Genomic DNA, 26,042 nt, shown 5'->3' with positions numbered 1-26,042 from the left:
ATTACTTCTTGGTTTTGAGGACAAAACCATCTTCAGGACGGGATGGTTTGTCATGAAGGAAAATACAACATTAATGTTTGCACCTTGGATTAATTCCAGCCTTTGTAAATTTAGCCCTAGCCTATGTGTACATGTGTGAACAACCCTTAAGTTTGGAAAGAGGGTTAGAATAAAAGGGACTAGAGGCCAAAGGCAAGACATCTTTTGATCATTCAATAATCTTGGCTTTACCATTTCTTGGAGTTAGCTTCTTCTTAGACTATGAAGCACTCAGCCATGGCCGTCATGTATTCTTGAATCCCCAACCATTAATACATGATGAGGATGTCTTGGTGCAATAGATTTGTTAATTCTTTGTTGTAGCTTAGTTAATTTTCAATTTCAATTAGATTTCATTCCATGGTTGATTGCTTTCATTACAACTAGCTATTGTTTTTTCATCAATGCTATTGCAACCCTAAGATGATGATATCCTCTAGGTCCAGAAAAGCAAGTAGGTTGCTTTGATATGCAAACACTTAGAAGATCACACTTTTGTGTCAATCATGGTGATCCCCAAGCTAATGCATAGTAGTTTTATGCTCACAAAGTCATTTGCACATATGTTTCCTCTTGCTTGGCATCAATAATGACTAATGTGGTTTGTTTGGTGTACAAGCTAAGTAAGCAATCCCTCTCTAACATGACGCTCAATGCTTTCCACTAGTTGGATGTCTAATAAAGTGTAGTTGCATGTGAAAGCATTTTTATGTGCAAGAGAGAGAGAGAGAGAGAGAGAGAGAGAGAGAGAGAGAGAGAGGGTAGAAGGTTTTTTGCAATATGTGGATGGAGCAAAAGAGAGAGGAAGAGACATATGTAAAGAGAAAAGGCTTAGGCCTCATTGAGATTCAACATATATCCAAATATAATATACATGTGTCTCTATGAGAGACAATCAATAGATTGATGTCTAGAGATTAAAGTCAACAATTGAGAGATTAACATAACATGTTTTTGTTTGTTTGTACAAGGGGGAATATTTAGAAATATCGAAATAACATCTTAGAGAGTGGAAGTTGTAGTGTCGTGGCCTAGTGATTTTGATGAGTGAACTATTTTAGTAACACCTACACAACTTTATTTTAGTTAGACACATAGCTTGCAGTCCATGTGTGCTTTTCTAGACAATATTTTTAGTCATTGCTTTGCTTTAGTTTTTTCGTTGTGGTTTACAAGTATTCAATTTTGTTGTATTGTGTATTTTTTTTCACAAACAAAGAAATTATACAGTGGATGTACGAATAATATAGCCAAATACTATAGTAATCATCTTGTAGCTTTGAACCAAGCTTAGAGGAGGGATTGTGAATAATATAGCCAAATACTATAGTAATCATGTTGTAGCTTTGAACCAAGCTTAGAGGAGGGATTGTTGCTAGTGAAACAAAGTTACGACTTGTGACGAGAAAACACCGGTGGCAAGTGCACAAGGATCGCTAGACCGCTAGTAGATAACGTTTTGTATTGGTAAAGGTAGATATAATATATTTGTTTAAAAAATTAATGTAGTAACAATCTGGATATGGACTTCAGTCTGATCAATGGGCACGGCTCTTCTCAGCCTTGTGATAGCCTAGCTTGCCAGGGATTGTGGATAAGCGGAGAAACCCCGAAGAGTGGCAGAAGACGATCTTGCTACACTAAGGCACGACCCACCTCGTCGTGCCTCTCTCTCTCTCTCTCTCTCTCTCGGGACCTCGCGGCATTCCCTCGCGCTCGTGGTGACAATGTTCCAAGGTTCCTCGAATTGCATTGTTAACACAGGTCTTTCCGCCATGCCGTTCCTGCCCCCTCCTGCCTTGGCCTGCCCCGTCTCTCACAGGCATTGCATCGGAGGAGCTCATCGATGGTCCTCACAGGACGTCTTCTCTCATCATCACCCTCTGTCATCCAAGCAAGCCTCGAGGCAAACTTGCCGTCCTTTTTGTACTGCTCGAGATCCACGCAGTGTGCTCGGCCCAGTCGCCAATTGCTCTCATGACAACGTGGCTGACAATCAGGTCAGCGAATCCGCCGTGTCACTACTTTGTATCCTTATTAGTTGGCCAGGGGACAAGGAATTGGCTTTCGTAATGCATGCAACTGATGATTTGTTAAGTGCACAATTGAATTCTTCATGATAATGTCCCACCTTTCTCGATTTGGTGCCTTGCAATCCAGAAGTGCGTGATGAAGCTGATTTCTGTTTTGTTACTCTGAGCAGAATTTCATGTTGTTTGATGTTTTGTGCAGGTTGTGAAAGAACACACAAAACTGCTTACTAGAGTTTTGCAGAGTTGTACAGCATGTGTTCTCGCAGCAGCCACATTTGTTTCTGTATTTCCCTCCATTTCACCAGCTGATGCCTTCGAGGCAATTCCAAACGCTGTGTTTCCAGATCTTGCAGTCCTTATCTCAGGGCCACCAATCAAAGATCCAAATGCATTGTTACGATATGCATTGCCTATTGATAATAAGCCCATCAGGGATGTTCAGAAGTCGCTGGAGGATATCAGTGAGAATTTGAAACTTCCCGGTGAGAAGGCACTTGATCCAGTTGGAAGGGTTAGTCCTCATCGTGTGTCCTGCCTTGCATCGGTTTGCTAATAGTTTCTGAAAAATGATTGCTTAGTCTAAGGAGAACTGAAGTCTTTGAAATTTTGTAGCTTTTTGAGACTTTACATCTTATGACAGGCATGACATGAAAATCATGCAGAATACAAGGCAAGCTGCTAGAGTATTAAACCAGAACAAGTCAGCTATCCTTGAAAGTATAGCAGAATCTAAGAAGGAATACGGGCAAACATTGCTGGAAAACCTTACTACAGGTCTTCAAGAGCTCCAGACCATTGTTGAGGACAAAAATAGAGAAGCAATTGGACCAAAGCAGAAGGAGGTTTTGAACTTTGTGGGAGCGTATGTCATTCTAGCTCAAGTCTTCTTACTTTTTTTTTCAAGGCAGCTGTTGTTGCTAATAAGATAGCTGTTTTTGAGTCTCTCATGTGGAGCTCTTTTATGAACTGCAGCTGAGATGTTCCTGGGGCGTTGCATTTCTGCAGTGTGGAAGAGGCTATGATTGACAAATACCCTTTTGAAGTGCCGGAGGAGTATGCTAGTAAGCCTTTATTGAAAGGAAGGGCTACCATTGAAATGAAGGTGAAAGTGAAGGACAATCCAAATCTTCAGGATGCTGTCTTTAAGATGGTCCTTGATGGCTATAACACCCCTGTAACAGCAGGCAATTTTGTAGACTTGGTAGAGCGACACTTCTACGATGGCATGGAAATTCAAAGAGGTGAAATTTCTTCTTCAATAATTGCAGTTCAGCTAATGGTGTATATTGGTTAATCCTTGATACTTAAGATGGACTTCCCATGCATTGTGTATAAAGGTTGAGATTCAGCAAGCATACTGAGAGAGAGAGAGAGAGAGAGAGAGAGAGAGAGAGTGAGTGTGTGTGTGTGTGTTTGACAACAGCCTGGTCTATGTTTAATGATTTGATCAAGGATGACATCTCACTTGATATAGCTGTGAGTTAAGATGCAGACGTGAGGATGAGCTGATTGATGGTTTGGTACACCTACATAATGATAAAACCCCTGGTTGGGATGGACTCACCAATGAATTATTTGTGAAATATGCAAATCAGCTGGTAGTACCCTTGACCACTATGTGTCAAGTAGTTTGAGCAACCATGATTGTGCCTACTTCATGGAAAGAGGGCGTCATTAAATTAATTCCAAAAGTGCCTTCGTCTTCTACTCTTATAACATTGGAGACCTATTTTCTTGATATGCAGCATGTATATGATTTTTGCAAAGGCACTGTCTAATATATTGTATGGACACCTTCCTAATATTGTGTATCTTGCTCAATATGAGTTTATCAAGGGGAGAAGTATTCTATGTATTATCTTAAATGTGCAAATGGGAACAAAGTATGCTCAACATACAAATCAAGAATTAGTAATGATTCACTTGGACTTTTAGAGCATCAAGGAAATATGAAAAAGGACTAAACTCTAAGCTCGTAGAAATTACATGGCACAACTTACCTTCAATCTTTTGCTAAGCCCTGTGTATAAGAATGAGATTATACTCAACGGTGGGAATTTGATATTCTCCGTGGACTCCATGGTAGTCCGATGGTTCTTCTTCCATGTCAGATTGCGCAATAGCAAGTTGGAAGGCCCACTCTTAATCGTTTTTGTCCATGTTTGGCTATGGAGACTAGAGTAGTAAGGTGTATATGTTCGAAGTGATCTAACCCTTTTGTTGTTCTTGCTTTTGTGGATGAGCTTTTCAATCAAAGGCCTATTGAGATATCGAGCTCCACTCGTGATATGCCAGGGTGACCGTTGTGCATTTATGTCACCAACTTGTTAGCTGTAGATGCGGTTGGTACACCGCCCATGAATAATAGCTAGATGATAGCTATCCTTATCTACTCTAGTTCGTGGCTCAGTTAGTATGCCACCTTAGTTAGTTGAGTTTGGTTTTGAGACCCATATATAGGGTTATTCTATTTCTATGTACTAGACTTCTTTTTGGCTTACACAACTAAGAAGAGGAAAATTGTTTTCAGCCTCCACCTCTGTGTGTATTCCCCATTGTGCAAGCAAGAAAGCTACAAGTGAGACTCCTTCCTTCTCTCCCACAATCTTGACATGGTATTAGAGCCTTGTTCGTGGTAAGGAGCTCAAGAAAGCAAGCCAAGTTCGCGGTGTTCTTGTAAGAGGTCCAGTGTTGCTTTTATTTTTCTGTTTTGGGAGCAAGTCTCTGCAGGTAGCACAGCCGGAAAGTGCAAGAGTGCATTGTCTCAGATTGAGACGCTCTTCGCGGTGTAGCAAGAGGGCAGTATATGCTGCGGGGTAAGGGCTTTAGTCCTTGGTTGCTCTGCTTTTTTGATTTGAGGCCATTTCGGGGCCTGTTTTGGAGGCGGAAGTTTTTTGCACGCACTCAGGAAAAGGCCCTGTTTTATGCTATGCGACGACTGTTCTACAGGTCGGTGAAAAGTTACTGTAGAAATTGCATCGTATGCCTGTGTGCAGAGACATTGGGAGTTACAGAATCATCCTTATGGCCTGTTGATGCAAAATCGTCACTAGGAAGTGACTGTGTGGTCAAATACTACTTTCGTCAGTTTTGCAGATTTACCCTTGTGAGGCTGAAGCTCTGTTCTTTGCAGTGACATAATTTTTTGCAGTGTTCTGTAATGGTGTCTGATTCTCTTTCACAGATTGTCACTGAAAAGCTTGACAAGAACAACTTCCAAGCATGGAAGTTCAGAATGATGAATTTCCTTATGGGAAAAGGATATTGGGATTTCGTTGAAGAACCAGTTCTTTCTGATATTTTCAATCAACAGCAAATGCAGGCATTTAAAGCATGGCACAAGAGAGCCAGGAAAGTTATGTACTGGCTGTCTATCAGCATTTCAGACTCTATGATTGTGTATATTCAAGATGCAAGTACGCCAAAGGAGGCGTGGGATACTTTGTAAAAAATGTATAGCACAAATACGCAAGCCAGAAAAATGCAGCTCAAGCAAGAGTTGCATAATGTGCAAAGAGAAAATACGAGCATCAATGACTACCACATGAAGGTGAAGAAGATTGCAGATGCACTTGTTTCCATTGGATCGCTAGTGGAAGATGATGATTTAGTTTCTGTGACCTTGAATGGTCTAGGAAAGGATTATGCACAGTTCCGAACATCCATTTTCGTCCGTGAAAGATTTCCTGATTTTTGAGGAGTTGATTACTCTTCTAATTTCTGAGGAGTAGAGAAATGGTGGTGCATCTTCTTTAGGAGGAACTTCAAAAGAAGCTGTCTTCTACTCAAATGCTGGAAGAGATAGAGGCAGAGGTAGAGAAGGCCAATCTGGAGGCCGTGGTAGAAATCAGAATATGCAGCAAACTCAAGAAAACCAGACCTATGGAGGAGGACGTGGTAACTCTAGAGGTAGGGGGAGCCAAAGAGGTCGTGGTGGATGGCAAAGAGGCCAAAATGCAAACAACAATGTTGAATGCTACTACTGTGGTAAAATGGGTCATATGGCTAAAGATTGCTATAAAAAGCAGAATGACATTATGAATGGAAAACTGCAACAAGGGAATTATGCATCTTCTAGTAGACAGAGTGATGACAGAAATGAGCATTTATTTATGGTGCAACACATGATCAATTCTGTGACAAGTGCAGAAGAAAGCAACGATGTGTGGTATGTTGACTCAGGTGCATCAAACCATATGACAGGTCGTGCAGAATGGATGCAGGATGCAAGGAAAATGGAAAAACCAGGATTTGTGGAGACTGGTGATGATACTATACATCCTATTGTGCAGGTTGGAAAAATTCCTTTGTCTATGCAGAATGAGAAAAAGAAATACATGTCGGATGTATTTCATGTCCCGAATATCACCAAGAATCTGGTTTCTGTTGGTCAAATGGTTGAGTAGGGCTTGCAGGTCAGACTTAATACTCATGGATGCTTTGTTGAGGATATGAAAAATAAAGGTCGCTTGATAGCAAAAGGAAAGAAGAAGGGCAAAATGTGTACGCTGGATGCAGACATGCCTGAATTGAGTGCAGCAATGTTTGCACATGGGACCGATGTAGTTGCAGATATTGATATCTGGCATAAACGCATTGGTCATGTTAATGTACAACGACTTAAATCAATGCAAGCCCAAAATATTGTTGAAGGATTGCCTAAATTCAAGGTTATAGAAATGCATAAGGTATGTGAAGCGCGTCAGTTTGGAAAACAGGCAAGGAAACCATTTCCTAGACATGTTCAAGAGAGTAAGAAGCCATTGAAGTTAATCCACTCTAATGTGTGGACTACTAAAGCTGCATCTCTTGGAGGCTGTCATTATTTTGTCACTTTTATTGATGACTATAGCAGAAAGGTTTGGGCGTATTTTATAAAAAAGAAAAGTGAAGTTTTTGGGCATTTCAAAACGCTTAAGGCTATGGTTGGAAAAGAAACAGGCCTGCAAATAAAATGCCCAAGGTCAGATGGAGGGGAAAAGTACTTTCAAATGAGTTTGCAAGGTTCCTACAGGAGCATGGCATAAAGCAGCAATATTCATGTAGTCATACCCCACAACAAAATGGAATTGCAGAAAGGAAAAACAAGCATATTGGAGAGGTATCTTGTGCCATGCTCAACGAAAAAGACCTGCTAGATTTTTATTGGGTTGAAGCAGTTGCTATAGCAGTCTACATAATGAACATGACTCCCACTGCAGCAATATATGGCATGACTCCAGAGGAGAGGTATACTAGTAGGAAACCGGATATTTCTCGTTTGAAAATTTTTGGTTGCATTGCCTATGTTCATGTGCCAGATGAGTTGAGATCCAAGTTGGATCCAAAAGCTGAGAAGTGCATCTTTATTGGTTACTCTCTGCAGCAAAAAGGGTATAGATGCTATAACCCTTTTACTCGTAAGTTTATAGTGAGCAGAGATGTTTTTGATGAGATGAGTAGCTGGTATAAACCAGTAAATGTGATTGACAATGTAGATGCACAAAATGGTAATGCTACACAGAATTCACAGCAGCAGCCACAAGATATTAGTGGACCTGGAGCATCCCCTAGCAGTGGTTCACATTCTTCGCCGTGGACAGGCAGATTGAGATCAGGAGAATCTTCTCAAAGCAATGCAGATAGTGGTATGCAGATATCACGAAAAGGAAAAGAGAAGGTAGATCAGCCTATGTTTGATGTGAATGCAAGTCATTCTTATGTGGATGGTGAATTCAGTGGCTCAGAACAGAGTATTGATGATGAGTTGGGTATTCCTTCTATTGTTACACCTGGAGTAAGGAAGACCAGGGATGTTTTGAGAGCACCTGGGAGTGAACTTACTTTGCGCAGGTCTACCAGAGCTAGGTATCCTGTGGATAGGCTGAAATATGATGGATTTACAGCCATTCACTATGCCTATATGGTCAAAGTGATACAGGAACCAGAACCCACTTCTTTTGAGCAAGCCATGGGAAAAGAAAAATGGGAGAAAGCCATGGATGAAGAAATGGATGCCTTGGAAGCAAATGCTACATGGGAATCGGTACCTTTGCCTAAAGATAAGAATGCAATTGGTTGTAAGTGGGTTTATAAGGTGAAGCACAACGCAGATGGTTTTGTGAACAGATACAAGGCAAGATTAGTAGTCAAGGGGTATGCACAAACATATGGCATTGATTATGAAGAAACATTCAGTCCGGTTGCAAGGATGACAACCGTAAGAGTAGTCATTGCTATGGCTACATCAAAGGAATGGTCTTTACATCAGATGGATGTAAAGAATGCCTTCTTGCATGGTGATTTGCAAGAAGAGGTCTATATGGAGCAGCCACCAGGTTATGTACATGCTGTTCATCCTGAGTTTGTTTGCAGGTTGAAGAAAGCCTTGTATGGCTTGAAGCAAGCACCTAGAGCATGGTTTGACAAGATAGGACAGTATCTTGTCACTATTGGCTTTGAGATTTTCAAGGCAGATTTCTCATTTTATGTGAGAAAAATAGAGAAAGGTATTATGCTACTTATCATTTATGTTGATTTGATTATGACAGGTGACAGTGATGAAGATATCCTTCATGTGAAAATGCTATTGAAGCAGAAGTTTGAGATGAAGGATATGGGAGAGCTGCGTTATTTCTTGGGCATTGAGGTGATTAGATCACTAAGTGGGATACAGCTCTTGCAGAGGCAGTATGGATTGGACATACTGTCCAAATATGGGATGACAGGCTGTAAGCCTATTTCAGTTCCTTTGGAGTAGAATGTGAAGCTGAGCGCAGATGTAGGTGAGCTTCTGGAAGACCCTACTATGTACAGACGCATAGTAGGAAGTTTGATTTATATGACTATTACCAGGCCAGATTTGAGCTATGGTGTTGGATTGGTAAGTCAGTTTATGCAGACTCCAAGGAAACCACATTTGGATGCGGTTAGACGCATACTCAGATATGTGAAGTCCACATTGCAGTATGGACTATTTTATGAGACTGGGATTCAGATACAGTTGCATGGATACACTGATGCTGATTGGACTGGTAGTATTTCTGATAGACGATCTACCAGTGGATATGTGTTCTCTTTTGGGAGTGTTGCAGTCACTTGGAGCAGCAAAAAACAGCCTATAGTTGCCTTGTTGAGTATAGAGGCTGAGTACAGGGGTACAGCAATGGCTGCATGTGAGGTAGCTTAGTTGCATAAGCTACTTTATGATATGCATCAGCCTACAGATGGGCCAGTTGTCATTTATTGTGACAACATGAGTAGTATACACTTGGCAAATAACCCAGCAATCATGTTAGAACAAAGCACATTGAGGTGCATTATCACTATGTGCGGGAGAGGGTTTTACTAGGTCTTATTGATCTAGTTTATGTCAGCACAGAGGATCAGATAGCTGACATATTTACAAAGGCATTGGGTATAGAGAAGCTACGCAAGTTCAGAGACCTGCTTGGTGTGCAAGAATTGGGATTAAGCTCGAGGGGGAGTGTTGAGATATCGAGCTTCACTCGTGATATGCTAGGGTGACCGTTGTGCATTTATGTCACCGACTTGTTAGCTGTAGATGCGGTTGGTACACCGCCCATGAATAATAGCTAGATGACAGCTATCCTTATCTACTCTAGTTCGTAGCTCAGTTAGTATGCCACCTTAGTTAGTTGAGTTTGGTTTTGAGACCCATATATAGGGTTCTTCTATTTCTATGTACTAGACTTCCTTTTGGCTTACACAACTAAGAAGAGGAAAACTGTTTTCAGCCTCCACCTCTGTGTGTATTCCCCATTGTGCAAGCATGAAAGCTACAAGTAAGACTCCTTCCTTCTCTCCCACAATCTTGACAAGGCCAAGGTTTCTCTTAGAGTACTTAGCTTTGATACCATTGTGAAAAAATGCTCTAAATACAGAAAATGCAAAACCAATCATATGACAAAATAGAATCCGAGAAACACAAAACACAGTTAGGGTTAGGGTAACTCAAAGATAGTGAACACAATGAATAATGAAGTGAAATGACTATTGAATATGCAATGCTCATATAGAAAACACATTGTGCAGTGAATATTGAACCTTGAACTCTTGCATCTCTAGGATTAAGGTAGAGGTTATGAGGTAGAGAGTACTTTGAAACGGATCTTGAAATGTAGCAAGGCGGCCTTCGTGTGTCGAATACCAGCAAACGCAACCTGAGAGGTTGGATTTGATGCAAACATGCAGTGAGATTAGAGAGAAACCCAAAATGTAGTTGCTTGAGAAGATAGAAAAGCTAGGCGATAGATGGAGGCAGTAGATGACTGTGCAGGAAGTGTAGGCACCAGCTGGAGGAGAGAGAAACTCAATAAATACAGATTTTGGATCATGGCGACTTATATTAGCAGCAAACGCAAGTTTCAAATAATAGGCAATAGCTCTAGGGTACCAAGTGCATTAACTCCTAGATGCAGGTGATAACTCTAGGCTGCTGGTGACAACTCATAGGTGGAGTTGAAGATTGAATCAAGCGCGAAATAGTAGCAAACAATAATGGGAAGCTTTGACTGCGATGTCCTCCACAAATGGGGTATGTACAATAGAGATATGGCTCCTGAAACTTGCAAAAATGAGATTGAGGAAGAGTGGTGGGCTGCATGCTTATTTATAGAAAGTTTCGGACATCCAAATTAGGGTTTTGTATATGCAACAAAGTAACTCTCTAGGATCACACTTCTTTTTAGAATAAGAAGATTTCTTCATTAATCAAGTGTGTTTTGGGGTTGTTTAATTCAGGCTAATGCAATTTTAACTCAATAAGCTAGACAACCAATGGAGGGAGAGCTGATGGCTGAAGCCTGCTAAGCAAGTTGAAGATTAAATGGTGAAAAAATTGTTTATTTATAGATGTGGAAGGATTATCCCAAATTAGGCTTTTGCTTATTGGACACAAACTCTCTAGGATCGCACACCGTTTAATAAAACTTTCAGTAATTTACATGTTTTGGGGCTGTTTTAAAGAGCTGATGAGTCTGTAATGTATCTTTAGCTCAACACCCCCTACTATCTAGTGCGAGCTGGTTGTTTGGTAAGGATGGCTTCAGGTGCACACACACACACACACACACACACACACACTCACACACACACAAAGATTTGCCACATACATTTTTGAGTCAAACACTGTTTTTATTGACAAAGTGGTGGATGATTTGGGACTTGATTCGGATGCTGAGGAAGGGGAAGATGTGGTTCCCTATACCGAGATGGAGGTCCCCTATTTTGAGGTTCCTCTTGGTCTTGATGCGTAGTCACCAATCTAATGCAGTAAACATGCCTTTGATGCCTTGAGGAAGGAAATTGATGGAATGCTGCCAATTGATAATCAAGTGCGCTCCTCATGTATGGCATCGAAGACTCCACTCCTTGATTGGGAACACTTATTGGAGTTTTCCAATACTTTGTTGGGTAATTATGTTCAACACAACCGTGAAGCATTCTTTGATCAAGATTAGGATGATGTTTTAGATGCAACCATTGATACTAAGATAGTGCTGCGTTTGTCTTTGTATTTTATGAAAGAGGGATCATCCTCTTTTAGGGTAGAATGGTAGCGCTTTCATGGATTTGCCTCTTCAATGGGATGTCTTATGCGCCCTCAAACATAAAAGTCATGGTGAAGCAGGAAATATTGTGGATTGTCATTGTTTTCATTTGTTTTATGTTGGGGGCTCCGGATGACACTACTTTGGAATTTTCATGGTGGATCATAAGAGATTTCAGCCGGTCCTTGCAAAAAATGATGTGCATTGCTGCTTTGTGGTGATTGAAATTGTACTTGATGGGGAGATCTTGTGGTTGGTCGGTCTCTATGCTTTGAATGATCCGGTGTCTCAATGTGATTTGTGGAGTAGATTGACCACCTCTTTGATACTTGGCAAATCGGGGTTGTTGATGGGAGGCTTCAATATGTGTGCGGATTCATTGTAGTCTACTTTTGGGATTTCAGTGATTGATGTTCTTGAGAATTGAGTCTAGCAAGAGTTTGCTTGAAGTTGAATATAGGGTAGCATCTGCAGCTACATTGGAATTGGTATGGTTTAGATGCCTTTTGGTCGATCTTAGTGTGGATAGTAGTCACCTACTCCTATCTGTATTGATAGATAGAGTGCCATCCCAGTTATGAGAAATCCAATATTTTATGCTGGCACTAAGCACATTGAGGTGCATTATCATTATGTCAAAGAAAGGCTCTATGCAAGGGAGATTCACTTGGTTTACATCCCTTCACAAGACAACTTGGCAAATGGATTTACAAAAGCTCTCTCTAGAGAGAAGTTTGAAGCCTTTCACAAGGCTTTAGGCTTACTACCATTTGGGAATTGATTTGTGAGAGTATGTAGTGGAAAGGAAAGTGATCGCTGAGAGAAGGAGACCAAAGAAGAACACAGGTGAGAGAAGGAACAATTTGATTACAATGGCTGAAGCATATAAGGTTGCAATGCTTATCCCCAGCACACAACTTTACGTATCCCTGTGGATGCCAAATGGTAGTAGGAGGATGAGAGAATGAGAAGGGCTAACTGATCACGAAGGATCAATGATGGATAATGAGAGAGAGAAGGTGCCCGTCTATATATATAGGCAAGTTGGGGCCATAAATTGGTACTAAAGTGGCTAGGCCCAAAATATGGGCGCCCATGACAACCTAAAGTGCCCAGAAGAAAATGCACTAATGTGGCCTCTATGTAAAGTGCCCAAAGGACATAAAATGATAGACAAAGACAATATCAAATCTCCTAATGTACTTGTTTGACTCAACCCACCCAAGACACACATGCTTGCTATCAACCCCTCTCAAATCTTGGATGTGGCTGAAGGCCAAAGGAGATGCGAATTTGATGTTGATAGAAAGAGTGGCAATGCCGAGAAGTCCATTGATGAAGGATGCTAGCCAAAGAGCAAGGCCTCCTCTCCAGATAAAAATCCGATCAAATGAAAGGCCACCAAAAGTTGATGGAAAGAGAGGCCTCCACCATCACTTTTGAAAATTCAAGTGAGGGATGAGTGAGCTAAGCTTGTGACCCAACTATGAGACAATAGCAAGGAACTATCAAAGGCACCATAAGCTGCACGGAAACAACAAGGATCAAGGGCCAAGCCGATAGAGGATGGTGGCTTGCTGACGAAGAAAAGAGATCACTGCATAAAAGAAAAGCCCAAAGTAAGCTGGAATCCTTGAAGAAACTCCTCATGATTTTGGGAATCCCCATATGAAACACAAAGGGCTAGGAAGTCCATAGCCACATTACCAATATCGTCCCCCTTTGATAGGAATGGGAGGTATGAGGGGACCACCAGACACGGTGGTGGGGGATGGGATGTATGAAGAAATTGCTAGGGTTGCATTGAGGAAACACAAAGTGTATAACCACAAGAGAAACACAAATACATAGACAATGATGTGTAAAACTTAAAACTCAAAATGCAAAAACACAAACACAAACAGAGAGAGAAGGAGGACTCTGAAGTGAATAAATCAATGTAGTTATGAAAGTAGTGAAAGCTGAAAACCCTGGTCCTTGAGGGTGATCAAGAACCATGTGATAGTTGAGGAAGTAGTGGAGAAGGTGGACGGCAGCCCAGACTGCAAAACGCAAGCCTGGAGCAGTCGCTAGACGAAGAACACCTGTCGCTTGGGCAGTTGGAGGGCAAACACAGGCTGGCACAGGTGTTTGAGGGTTGGTGATGGCAGTGGAGGTCCAAACGCAGCCAATGGAGAAAAACTAGGCAGTAGGCAATAGAGCAAGGAAGCAGTTGCTAGCTGGATGGAGTGAGAGCAATAGTGCAGAGGCTGGACAGCCATGTGGAGAAAGACTGATAGCGAAGATTTGCATGGAATGTGAGAAACTTGCACAAAAGGGATGGGCTGAATGGTGGGCAGCCCATCTATTTATAGATGTGGATGGACTCTCCCAAATTAGGATTTACACAGAAACACTCTTGAATCACTCCCTGTTTTAGGGTTTTTATTAATTAAGCATGTTTTGGGGCTGTTTAAGAGGCTCGTCACATGTAATGCATTTTTTATCTCAACACCCCCTTGAGCCCAAAATAGGGCTAGAAAGGAAGGTCAACCCAAATTTATCCCAAGGCGTGCCACCCCAAAGCGGCCAAGGCATCAGAGAAAGTGTGCATGGTGGCTGCCCATGGGTCTACCAAGTCTACAATGGCGATGATTATCTTATCGAGGGAGTCCAATTTGTCACCCTAGAGATGACAAGGCATTTAACAAAGGGTGCTCTTCAGTTGCCTAGCGACCTACCAAGTCCTGTAAAGATGGATGGATCCACATTGAACTTTAAAAAAAGGTGATTTGATGAGAAAGGGTCTGCGGTCAATTAACTTTGCACATATGGGAGAATAAAAAGGGAGGGTCAGATTCAACATGCCGCAAAACAAGCAAGCTAACCCAACCACTCGAGGGTGTCAATGACGAGGGCAAAGGTGATGATGGAGTGGTGGTGTGGTGTAAGAATCGCCAATGGAGACAGCTCAAGATTTGTCGAGGTGTGCTCTGCACAATGAGATGCATAGTATACTACATGCACAGAATGCTTATGTAGTAGGTGACACTTGGATAGTGTCTCTCATGAGAAAATTGTTCAATTGCCCAAGCTCCCTTAACAAAGATGAGAAAATCATACAATGCAAAGGAGAAGGTAGAAGGGGGGTGGGGGGAGGCCAATGTCGAAGACAAGTGTTGAAACTTGTAGAATACCATGAAAGGGTAGAAACCCCCTCGTAACCTTGTATGTCAGTGTTGAATGATGAAGAAGAGCTTGATGTTGATCTTTTTGCGGTATTGAGAACCATGATGATGAAGATAAGAGGATGAAGATGAAGTGCTTCGACTAGAAGAGCAAGGAAGAAGAGACTACCATAATAGCATCAAGAGAGATACTACACAATTTGCTTCGGGAGGAGAAGCCTCCATGCTAGTAGAAGAGCAAAACTCCTAGGTAGATGATACTAGGAAAGGAACGGCATGCATACCACGTCTCCAGCCCAAGAAGGACTAGTAGAAACCTGCATGCTAGCCCTACATTGAAATGCAAAACCTTGCAATAGAGATTAGAATTTACAATACGGAGATTAGTAGGGAGATGCTCCAACACAAAACAAAGCAAAAAAGTAAAGCTAAATGAAAGAACAATGCAGGAGTGCATATGCATGAGTGAATGCAACGGAAGACTAAGGAAGGAAAGACTACAGATGGGGCCATTGTTGCATTCGTCCATCAACAAGTTTTTGCCAATGAAACACTCGACAAGGTGGAAAAGAGGTTTTAGGTGACGATGTAGGGGATGGTCTAGGAATGGATGCGAAGAGTGCAATGGGTGGAGACCTAGCAGATCAATCAGCTAATCCTTTAAGAGTATTGAAAGATATAGACTGTTGAGGTTATTTGTGTGCCATATGTCTAGTAGCCATTGGGGCAGATGGGGTAGCAACGCGAGGTGTAGCCTCATTGGATTGTCTAGTAGAAGTGGAGGCAATTGTAGCGGTTTGTTGAGGTTTCTTAGGAGAAAGACCCTAGGCCTTGGTATGATACTTCTCATCCACATGGCTCAATCTTTGGCAGTGTGTGTAAAACCTATTTTTATTAGGGAGTGTTAGAGCTTGACGCGGAGATGAGAGTGAACGTGACGGATAACACCCACACACAGAGTAGAGAGAGTAGTGAGAGTCAGTAGCAAGGAGAGTGAGCACGACACAATGGATATTTGGTACAATGACGAGTGTACCTCTTCAGGTTTTAGATAGATATATATGAAAGTATAAATGTGCTAAGGGTGTGTTCACACCCGTGTACATATAAAAGGCATGATGGTCCTTTATTCCCAACAACCTCCCACCTAAAGGCAATGTGTCTTAAGAGAAGAAAAGAATCAGCTAAGTCTAGGTATGTACAAAGCTGAAATACATATACCTATTCAGCTCCCATCATTTGTCGACAATGAGCAAATTGCTCTGCTGCAAGACCCTTCGTGAGAAGGTCTGCAAGATTATCATCTGTATGCACTTTGACAAGCTCAATGCTCTTGCTGTCAAGTACATCTCTAATGAAGTGATATTTCACTTGTATGTGCTTTATCTTTGCGTGAAAGACGAGATTCCGTGCTAGCATGATAGCCTTTTGACTATCACAATGGAGAATAGGTAACTCTATAATGCCAAGCTCTCCCACCAGATGTGAAAGTCATAAAGTCTTCTTGCATGCCTTAGTGGCAGCCACATACTCTGCCTTTGTAGTAGACAATGCAACACACTTTTGTAGCTTGGAGATCCAAGAGACTGCTCCTTCTGTAAAGGTAAACACATACCTAGAAGTGGACTTTCTGCAGTCCGCATGACCAGTATAGTTTGCGTCCGTAAAGCCAACGACAGATGCCTTCTGCTTTCCAAAGCAGATGTACAAATCCTTTGTGCCTTTGAGGTATCTCATAATACCTTTCACTGCTTCCCAATGCTTTTTACTAGGGGTTTGCCATGTATCTGCTAACCACTTCCATTGCAAAGGCAATGTCAGGACTTGTAGCAACCATAGCATACATCAAAGTGCCAACAACTGAAGCATATGATATCTTGGCCATTTCAGCCTTCTCATCATCAGATGTAGGGCTATCCTCTGCACTGAGTTTCATATATGGAGGCAATGGAACCCCAATTGTTTTTCCCCCCTCCATATTGAAATGCTGGAAAACCTTGGAGATATACTCTTGCTGAGATAGATAGAGTAATCCTTTTGACCTATCTTTGAGTATTCGCATGCCAAGAATGTGATTTGCATCACCAAGATCCTTCATGTCAAAGCTGCTATGAAGACTTTGCTTGAGTGAGTCCAAGGCATGAGTATCCCTGCCAGCAATCAGCATGTCATCAACATATAGAACCAAGATAATTAGCTTGCCATCTACTGCCTTCTTGGTGTACAAGCATTGATCCACTTGACTTCTATGAAAACCTTGAGACTGCATAAATGTATCAAACTTATGATATCATTCTCTTGGTGCTTGTTTCAGCCCATACAAACTCCTTTTGAGTTTACATACCATCTTCTCTTTCCCTTTTGTTACAAACCCTTCAGGCTGCTGCATATATATGTCTTCATGTAGATCACCATGTAAGAATGCAGTCTTTACATCCATTTGTATGAGCTCCATATCTTCAGCTGCAACCAAGCCCAAAATGGTTATCAATGTAGTCATCTTGACTACAGGAGAGAAGATCTCATCAAAGTCAACTCCATATTCCTACTTGTATCCCTTCACAACCAATCTTGCTGTACTTTGGCGAGGAACCCGAAGTGACCTTCATCTTGTAAATCCATTTGCATGGAAGGGTTTTTTGCCCTTTACGCAACTGTACCATGTCCCAGGTCCCATTTTTCTCAAGAGATTCTGGTTTTGACAACATGGCTTTATACAATTTCTTGCTGTCTTGTCTGTCCATTGCTTCCTTGAAGCAAGACGGTTCACTATAGTCTGTTAACATGACATAATCAACCACATTGTTTGCATCAGGAACAAATCTATCTGGTTGTCTAGTAGCCCTAGACGATCTTCTAACCCAATGATCGTTGTTTGTTGGTTGTTGAGCTTGCAAATTTCCATTTTCAGCTTGCTGTCCTAGCATTTCAACCTGCAAATCAGCATTAGTAGCTTGCTGTTCCTGCACATTTAGTGGCTCATCATTATGGGCAATGGTTGTCTGATCATTTCCAGCATTGTTTTCTACATTTGCAGGTTTATTTACAGCAAGTATTTGTTGTTGTACAACGGGCATTCTTTGCTGTCCAAAAGGTATTTCTTCCCGGAATACAACCCTATGGACCTCCTAAGTCTTTTCTGGCTGTTTATGCATACAATCTTTCGGGAAGATAGCATCATTGCTGTGTACTATTTTCCTTTTCTCAAAATCCCATAATCTATACCCCATTTCACCTTCATTACCATATCCTAGGAAAATACATTTACGGGACTTTGGCTCAAGTTTGCTGCGTTCTTCCTTACGTATGTGCATAAATGCTTCGCAACCAAACACTTTCAAGTGTGTATATGAAGGTAGCTTGCCCGACCACGCTTCTTGGGGAATTGCCCCCCCCAAAGTCCTATTTGGTGATCGATTAATCAAGTGTATGGCTGTCATAATAGCCTCTGCCCAAAAACCATGGGGTAATGCAGCATGAGATAGCATCGTACGGACCTTATCTTGTATGGTCCGACTCATACGCGCTGCAATTCTATTTTGGGGTGGATTATGAGGGGTAGTGAGCTCCCTCTTTATCCCTTTGCTGTCACAAAATGCGTGAAAGGCCTTGGACACATATTTCCCACCATTGTTAGAGCGAAGATACTTAAGTGTCTTGTCAGTTTTGATTCTTAACCAATGCCATGAATTTTTGAAACTTGTCAAGCACTTGGTCCTTGCTACAAATAAGGTAAACCCATACTTTCTGTGTAGCATCATCGACAAAGGTGACAAAGTATTTCTTTCCCCCTAAAGATAACCCTGGCATCTGACATACATTGGAATGTACTAACTCTAGAGGGGAAGATTTCAGCGAAAGAGATTTCTTTTGAGACGTCTGTGCATGTTTTCCATAAACACAATGATCACAATGCTCAAAATCAGCATAATGAAGACAAGGCAAGTAACCCAAACGAGAAAGCACTTTCATTCCAGTTTGACTTATGTGTTCCAACCGGCCATGCCACAAAGAAACACTTGGTTGCTCTGTCACGGCAACAACATGGTCACGCACACTAGATACATGGAGAGGATATAAGGTATCACTTTTATAACCTCTGGCAATCACTCTAGATCCCTTATAGATCTTCCATTTCCCATCACCAAAGGTGATATGAAATCCATTGTCATCTAGCTGCCTTGTGCTAATCAAGCTCTTCTTGAGTTGAGGTACATGCCGTACATGCTGAAGTGTGAAGATAGAACCATGCTGAAACTGCAATTGCACACTGCCAATACTTGCAATGTTGCTTACATAGTTGTCCTGAAGATGGACAACACCATGTCGACCCCTGTATAGTCAGAAAACCACTCACGATGAGGGGTGACATGAAAGGACGCACCTGAATCTAGAATCCAAGTATGCATGTCATCATCCGTATCTGCAAGTAAAGCATGTGTACTAAAGTGTGAAGAGACAGAGTACGTCACTCCCACTGTCACTGTCATGAGTGACTACATTCACCTCTTTAATTTTAACACTGCTCTTCTTAGGCTGACTCTCTTTCTTCTCTTCCTTGCTATCATGTGTCTTCTTGCCCTTTCTTTTCTCTTTCTTCCATTTGTAGCAGTCACGTTTAAAGTGACCCTTCTTGCCACAATGATGGCATTCAACATCCTTACCACGTGATTTACTGCGTCCCTTGCTATCAAAATTGCCATTCTACTGTGATTTGCCCCTAGTATGCAAAGCACTGGAAGACTTACTGGATGCATTGTTTTGCCAATTCATTTCTTCCATGAGTGGAGCACTCTCTTCATCAGCATACATAAGGATCGCATTAGAATTGCTCATAGCAGTCCTGAATGTATCCCAACTCTCTAGCAGAGTGCAAAGCAAGAATGTAGCCTTAAATCCTTCATCAATCATGAACTTCAAGGTAACCGGTTGGTTGAAAATGGAGTTGAACTTACTCAAGTGAGCAGACATTGCTGTACCCTCTTTCATACGCAAATCCATAAGCTTTTTCAGCCAATAAACTTTGCTGCAGCACTCTTCTAGGCATGTAGTTCTTCCAATCAAGTCCAAATAGAATAGGCAGAATCCAAACCTTCAATGTTAAACAACAAGGCATCAGAAATTGATAGCCCGATGGTTGAGCATGCAAGCTCATTTAACTCGTCCCAGTCTTCTTGTTCCATTTATGCGGGCTTTGACCAAAAATGCGGATATGATGGGGGTCTGTTCACCTGAAAGGTCGCTCAGCCTGAATAATGCTGCCCGGAGAAATAGGAGGTTCTGCACAGCAAGTTGCAGGGGTAAATGGGCTAACTGTGTTGAAAGGAAGGCCTGTCCAGCAAGAAATATGATCGCTCCGCAAAGAAAGATCCCCCCTGCAGAAATCGCAAGAAAACAGACTGCCCTGGTTGTCAACGTCAGCTCCCATGTGCGGCTCTCATACCATGTGGGAGTGCACAGTGGAAAGGAAAGTGAACTTGTAGAAAAGGCGACTGAAGAGGAATGTAGGTGAGAGAAGGAACAATCTGATGTTAGCAGGGGGATGAGAGAATTTGGAGGGCTGGCTGATCACGAAGGATCAATGATGGATAATGAGAGAGAGGGCAGGCTGCCTATATATATAGGCAAATTGGGGCCACAAGTGGTAATAAAGTGGCCAGGCACAGAATATGGGTGCCCATGACAGCCTAGAGTGCCCAAAAAGAAATGCACTGATGTGCTCTCCATCTAAAGTGCCCAAAGCACATAAAGTGAGACAAAGACAATGTTAGAGCTCCTAATGTCCTCATCTAACTCAGATTGAGGCTCACAAAAAGGAGATGATCACACAAGACACATGATTGCTAACATGATTTGCTGATTCCCTGTATATGTTCACATTATACAATATCAAGTGGAGACATATACATGAGCATTGTAGATTCGTGAGCAATTTTTTTGGATTGACTTGCTGAGGGCTCAGTTTTGAAATCCAATGAATAGGGCTTTCTAAGCAGTAACAATTGTGCGAGTAATTTAGTATTGATAAAGCAATACCGCAAGTGCACCAAGTGTTGGGCCTCATCTTTCTTTAGGGGATCTAGCTTCATTATTTGACTGGTTTGTTTGTTGCCACCATTTTTTGTATTTATGGTTAAGTGCTTGCAAGTTTAAAATTCACTACCCCTTGGTTTAATGGAAGTCTGGTCTCAGATGGCTTGCTCACCCGAGACTAATTCGGAATCCCACTCTATGAGATCCAGCTCCTGCATAGCACACTGCCAAGTGCCTTGTCAAAGTCCAGACTATGTGAACAGACGTGTAGTTGTGCCTACTAATCACAATGCATTAATGCAAAGTTGGGTTAAGAGCACCACGTGTAGTTGTGCCTACTAATCACAATGCATTAATGCAAAGTTGGGTTAAGAGCACCAGCTCTTAACCCAACTTTGCATTAATGCATTGTGATTAGTAGGCACAACTACACGTCTGTTCACATAGTCTGGACTTTGCCATCATGCATATGATTATGGAGGATAGAGAGTGTACTTCCATTTAGGGGCTTTCACACAAGGCACTTGGCAGTCTGCTATGCAGGAGCTGGATCTCATAGAGTGGGATTCCGAATTAGTCTCGGGTGTTTGCTTAGCAACCTTCTAGGCAGAAGGTCATTGGTATTACATGGGTTTCTGGGACCATGGACAAGTCAAACTTGTTATGAAGGGATTCGCTTGCATGCCCAGGCTGGACTATGCAAGACAACTCCAATGATGATCATTCGGAGTCTCATTGCTTTGAATGCCATTGGAGGTGACCCATTTTTTAGATGTTTTAGCCTCCCTCAATGGTTTTTTAGGAGGAGATTTTTGTGCATCAGCCACTATATTTCAATGTCCTAGAATCAGAGATAGAATCTGCCACTTGCTAAAGACCTTTCTGTAGTTTGAAGAAAGCACCTGGAGCTTTGAATCAACCAATTGATTGCCTCTTCCATTAACATGCCTTCCAAAGGTTGGATGACCAGAGGTGTGCTAATCAAACCTCCCCAATATGTAACATCGAGTCCCTTCAGACATATAATGAGTTGTTGGATGCCTTCAGGTACATGAGGCTTGTCAGGTCCCAAGCTTGGCTCATTTGCACCCACCAGATGTATCTACTTCAGTTGCCATCTCTAGCTCTTCTTTTCGAAGGTCCCTCCTACCCATTGGCTGGCTGTATGGTGGGTTTTGCAGTTTTTATTGTGCAGTTATACTGGATCATGACTGGAGAGGGGTTGCATTGACTGGAGGTGCCAAATGTCAGTTTTGTAGTGCTTGCACATACCCTTGAACATGAGCTTTCACAATCTTGCACTACCCTTGCATACTGCCCTTTGGCTGTTTATTATCCCATAAACGCACAATAAGAAAAGACTTCGTGATTAAAAGACTTAATCAGACGAGAGAGAGAGAGAGAGAGAGAGAGAGAGAGAGAGAGAGAGTGCATTATGAGCTTCAACCAAAATTCAACCGCATGGCACGTTTGGGCTCTTAACTTTAGTCGCGGATGCCACCCTTGCCAGTTGCAATGTCTTGATATCCTTTCGTACAGCCAGGAGGCTTTTCAGGATCCCTCGTGGGTATAGGCATTTATGGGAACAGCTTTTGATGGTGCTCCAGAGCAAACAACCCTTTCTTGGCCTTGCTTCGGATCGTCCCTGGCAGGACTGGGACTTTGCAGGCTGGCTGAATTTAGAAAAGGCTTCAGCTAACCAGATGTATCATCTTCTGATTAAAGATCATCAATGGCTGGTTACTAAAGCTAATAACTCTATGGGGATTGTGTAAATCCCGGTCATGGTGGAGGGCAACTGTGATGGAGGGCTGGTTGAACGAGACACCCTTCAAATATAAGGTCTTTCTTTGGAGGGTGATGATTGGTGGTCTTCCACTTGCTTCAGCTCTTTCCAAGCGTCGAATCTCCAACGGCAACTGTTTCTTTTGCACCACTAGTTTGGAATCCGCTCGTCACCGATTTATTTCTTGCCCCATCGCTAAGAAAATCTGGTCATTCTTGTCAGCCGTTTGGCGAGCGGTGGTTGGTTTCTCGCTACGCCCGTTTGATTGGGTTTTTGTGCAGCCCAAATACCCCACACCGACACAGCCACATATGAAGATCGTGTTTCACTTTCTTCGATATTGGGGCTGTTGGTATAACTGGACCGTTCGGAATGCTTTTCTTTTTGATTCCGCCTATAATGTTCAGCGGCATATTGCTAGGCTTAAGGGTCTCTTGTATTGGCAGATAGATCTTCTCCGGTACTTTGACATGCTCTCTTGGGAGGACTTATGTCCTTGGCATATGGCAATTTCCTCTGCGTCTTTGCCATGACTTTGTAACTCTTAGGTCGTCTGGTTCTTGTAGAGAGACAGTGTGTTCTTTACACACGATGGGGTAGAGCCATCGTGTATCTTGTAATCATGTAAACTTGTACCTTTTTCGTAATTAATACAATTACCTTTTACGAAAAAAAAAGAGTGCATTATGAAAAAAAGAGAGAGATTAATGCATGTTTATGAAAAAAAAGAGACTAATGCATGTTTGGCTTCTTGCAGCTGATGGCTTTGTAGTTCAGACTGGTGATCCAGATGGACCTGCTGATGGCTTTGTGGACCCTAGTACAGAGAAGATCAGAACAATCCCTCTCGAAATAATGGTGGATGGGGACAAGCAACCTATTTATGAAGCGACACTTGAGGTCATTTTCTTGCAAGGCTATGAAACTGAATGCCCCGAATTTGAATATGCATAGGCGGAAGTTATATCTAAAGCGGTTGGATAAAACTTTGTTTAGAATTCCAAATGCAGCACGCTTGGTGGTATTGTACACCATTGACAGTTTGTTGGAAGATCTAAATTTTCACCTGAGAAGTAGGTTGTTTCTAAAGCTTCTTGGTTTTTAACAGGAATTAGGACGATACAAAGCTAGAACTAAGCTGCCTTTCAACGCATTTGGTACACTTGCAATGGCACGAGAGGTGAGAAATAGTCATATATATGTGTGTGTGTGTGTGTGTGTGTGTGAATACACTTCAGGCACTATATGATAAATTTGCTGCAAAGATCTCATCTTTCACATTTACTAGGTGTTTTTCTGATGGAACCACTCCTATTTCTGAACGAATTTCTTTTTGTAGCATAAACACATTTTGTGATACTGGTTTCTGATTTCAGGAATTCGAGAACAATTCAGCTTCAAGCCAGATATTCTGGCTGCTTAAAGAAAGTGAACTTACTCCTAGCAGTGCCAACATTTTGGATGGCAGATATGCTGTATTTGGCTACGTAACTGAGAATGAGGATTATTTAGCTGACCTCAAAGTAGGGGATGTTATTGAATCAATGAAGGTTGTTAGTGGCTTGGACAATCTGGTCAATCCAAGTTACAAAATTGTTTCTTGACAAGATGAGCCACCAAGTTCCATTCCCTTGGAAACCTGCCTCCAGTGGAGAGTTTACTCTGAAGGATGTAAAATCCAGCTGACGGCAACCTACTTGGTGACCTCTATTGGAAGGGGCCATTGTTTGGAAGGGTAGCACCTCCTTTGTGGCACTTGAGCGCAGGGTTGTAGCAATCCTTGAAAGAGGGTTCCAAAGAAGATGATGTTGGTGAGAAGACAGGTTTCCTTACCTGTCGTGTAAGTGCATGTAGCCTCTTGTTAGGCAACATCTTTTGTTTCTTGGATCATTGTGTTTATTCTGTCAAAATGCTCATGGTCAAAGTGCTATACTTCAACACAGATGTGGAGGTCAGACGGTATAACAGATCAAGCATCATAAATTCTGTAACATTAGACTTAGCTTTGGCTGTACGCAGGCCTCATGTGAGACTCTTTGATGACACCCTATGTTTGGAAGTCGGATGAGGGGATGTTCCAAGACGACCTCGTACTCGGACGTTCTAGGTAGGTTACTTGAAAGTTAATCGACGGTGAACCTACCTGACTAATGGTCGTTCAAGGGGTGGGTTTGCAGTGCATCATGATAGTTCTGTGCAGGGTAGTGATATACATTATAATATGGTGATCTTGTTCCCTTGTTGCTTATTCAGTGCACATTCTTTGTGATTTGGGAGAAAACTGTGCCCACTTGTCCACACATACATCACATATGGCACTGAAAGGAAACATGTTTTGACACAATCATATTGCCTATGTGTTCATGTGCTTCAACCTTCACTCCTACCTTGGAGATTTATATGCATGTACCTTCAGTAGTGGACCTTGAACTAGGATTGTCATTTGGCTTAAATAAACAAGGGAGGGCACATCCCTTGTCATGTAGTGAGACAAACTTATGATGTTTTCATTCATGCAAAAGCTGCACATTGTTTGTTGAAGTTTTTCAATTGCATTTTCATGCATTGTTCTCCGAAAACTAGTATTTGAGCACCATAACAACAAATAATGAAAGTGTTATAAATATGTTTCATTAAGATCTACTTGTCTTGTGCATTCATGTGGAATTAAATGTGCTTATTTGAATTTTATGTCATTATCCATGTAGTCTACCCTTGATCATCCCTAATTACCCTCGCTTCAAACAGTTTGGCCCTTGGGGAAAGACCATCCTTAGAAATGGTACCTTTGCCACAAAAGGATGTTAGTCCATGTGAAGAAATCACAAAACTCATAGTAGAGCATCTTTTACACAATATTATGATGTGAGGAATTTGGGATAATCAATGGGAGAATGCAACCATTCAAGCCTTAAAATATAATATCTAGGGTAATGGTTGTCTATTAGGGGGTTGTCTTTGATTGAGACATCATAAATAAACTTCCAAATGTTCTTATCATTGTATACTCGGTTTTGCCATCTTTGACACCTTGTTTCTTTTTTTTTCAAATGTTGCATCTCAATGTAAGGATAACCCATGCAACCATGCTGGTATGTAGTGACATGCAAATTGCTTGGGGCCTCGAGAGAAACGTCTAATCATGGTGCTCGCCTTGGGAAAGATGTGTCATCTCATGTGTGGTTCTATGTATTTTGGCTCATAAGGTGTCCTAACACCATTTCAAATTTGTCTTGGGTTGCACAAAATAAATTTAGTTGTCGTCTTTTAATGTAGTATGCTTATTAGGGTGGAGGGTCCATGGGCCCTCGTAACTATGGCAAGCATCCAAAACACTTAAAGAATCTTAGATATGCATTTTAGATTGTTAGGGGGTGGTAGTGAGAACTTGGCCATGCATTAGGGGATGGTGGGTATTTATTATTTTGGGACT

General features: G+C 41.8%; 1 protein-coding gene across 1 annotated transcript; it reads left to right on the top strand.

Moving 5' to 3' along the window:
• Positions 1-1,585: 1,585 nt before the first annotated feature.
• Positions 1,586-24,519, top strand: LOC148038687 (peptidyl-prolyl cis-trans isomerase CYP38, chloroplastic-like). Its single transcript, XM_087674349.1, has 7 exons — positions 1,586-2,039; positions 2,272-2,583; positions 2,735-2,934; positions 3,078-3,313; positions 23,367-23,509; positions 23,718-23,789; positions 23,986-24,519. The coding sequence occupies exons 1-7, from the start codon at positions 1,767-1,769 to the stop codon at positions 24,211-24,213; spliced, it is 1,464 nt and encodes a 487-aa protein (XP_087530475.1). The 5' UTR covers positions 1,586-1,766; the 3' UTR covers positions 24,214-24,519.
• The last annotated feature ends 1,523 nt before the right edge of the window (positions 24,520-26,042 follow it).

Source organism: Lygodium microphyllum, chromosome 3 (assembly GCF_053477565.2).
Source record: "Lygodium microphyllum isolate KBCC chromosome 3, Lygodium_microphyllum_v1.1.10, whole genome shotgun sequence".
NCBI lineage: Eukaryota > Viridiplantae > Streptophyta > Polypodiopsida > Schizaeales > Lygodiaceae > Lygodium > Lygodium microphyllum.
This window is presented reverse-complemented; position numbering and strand designations above follow the sequence as displayed.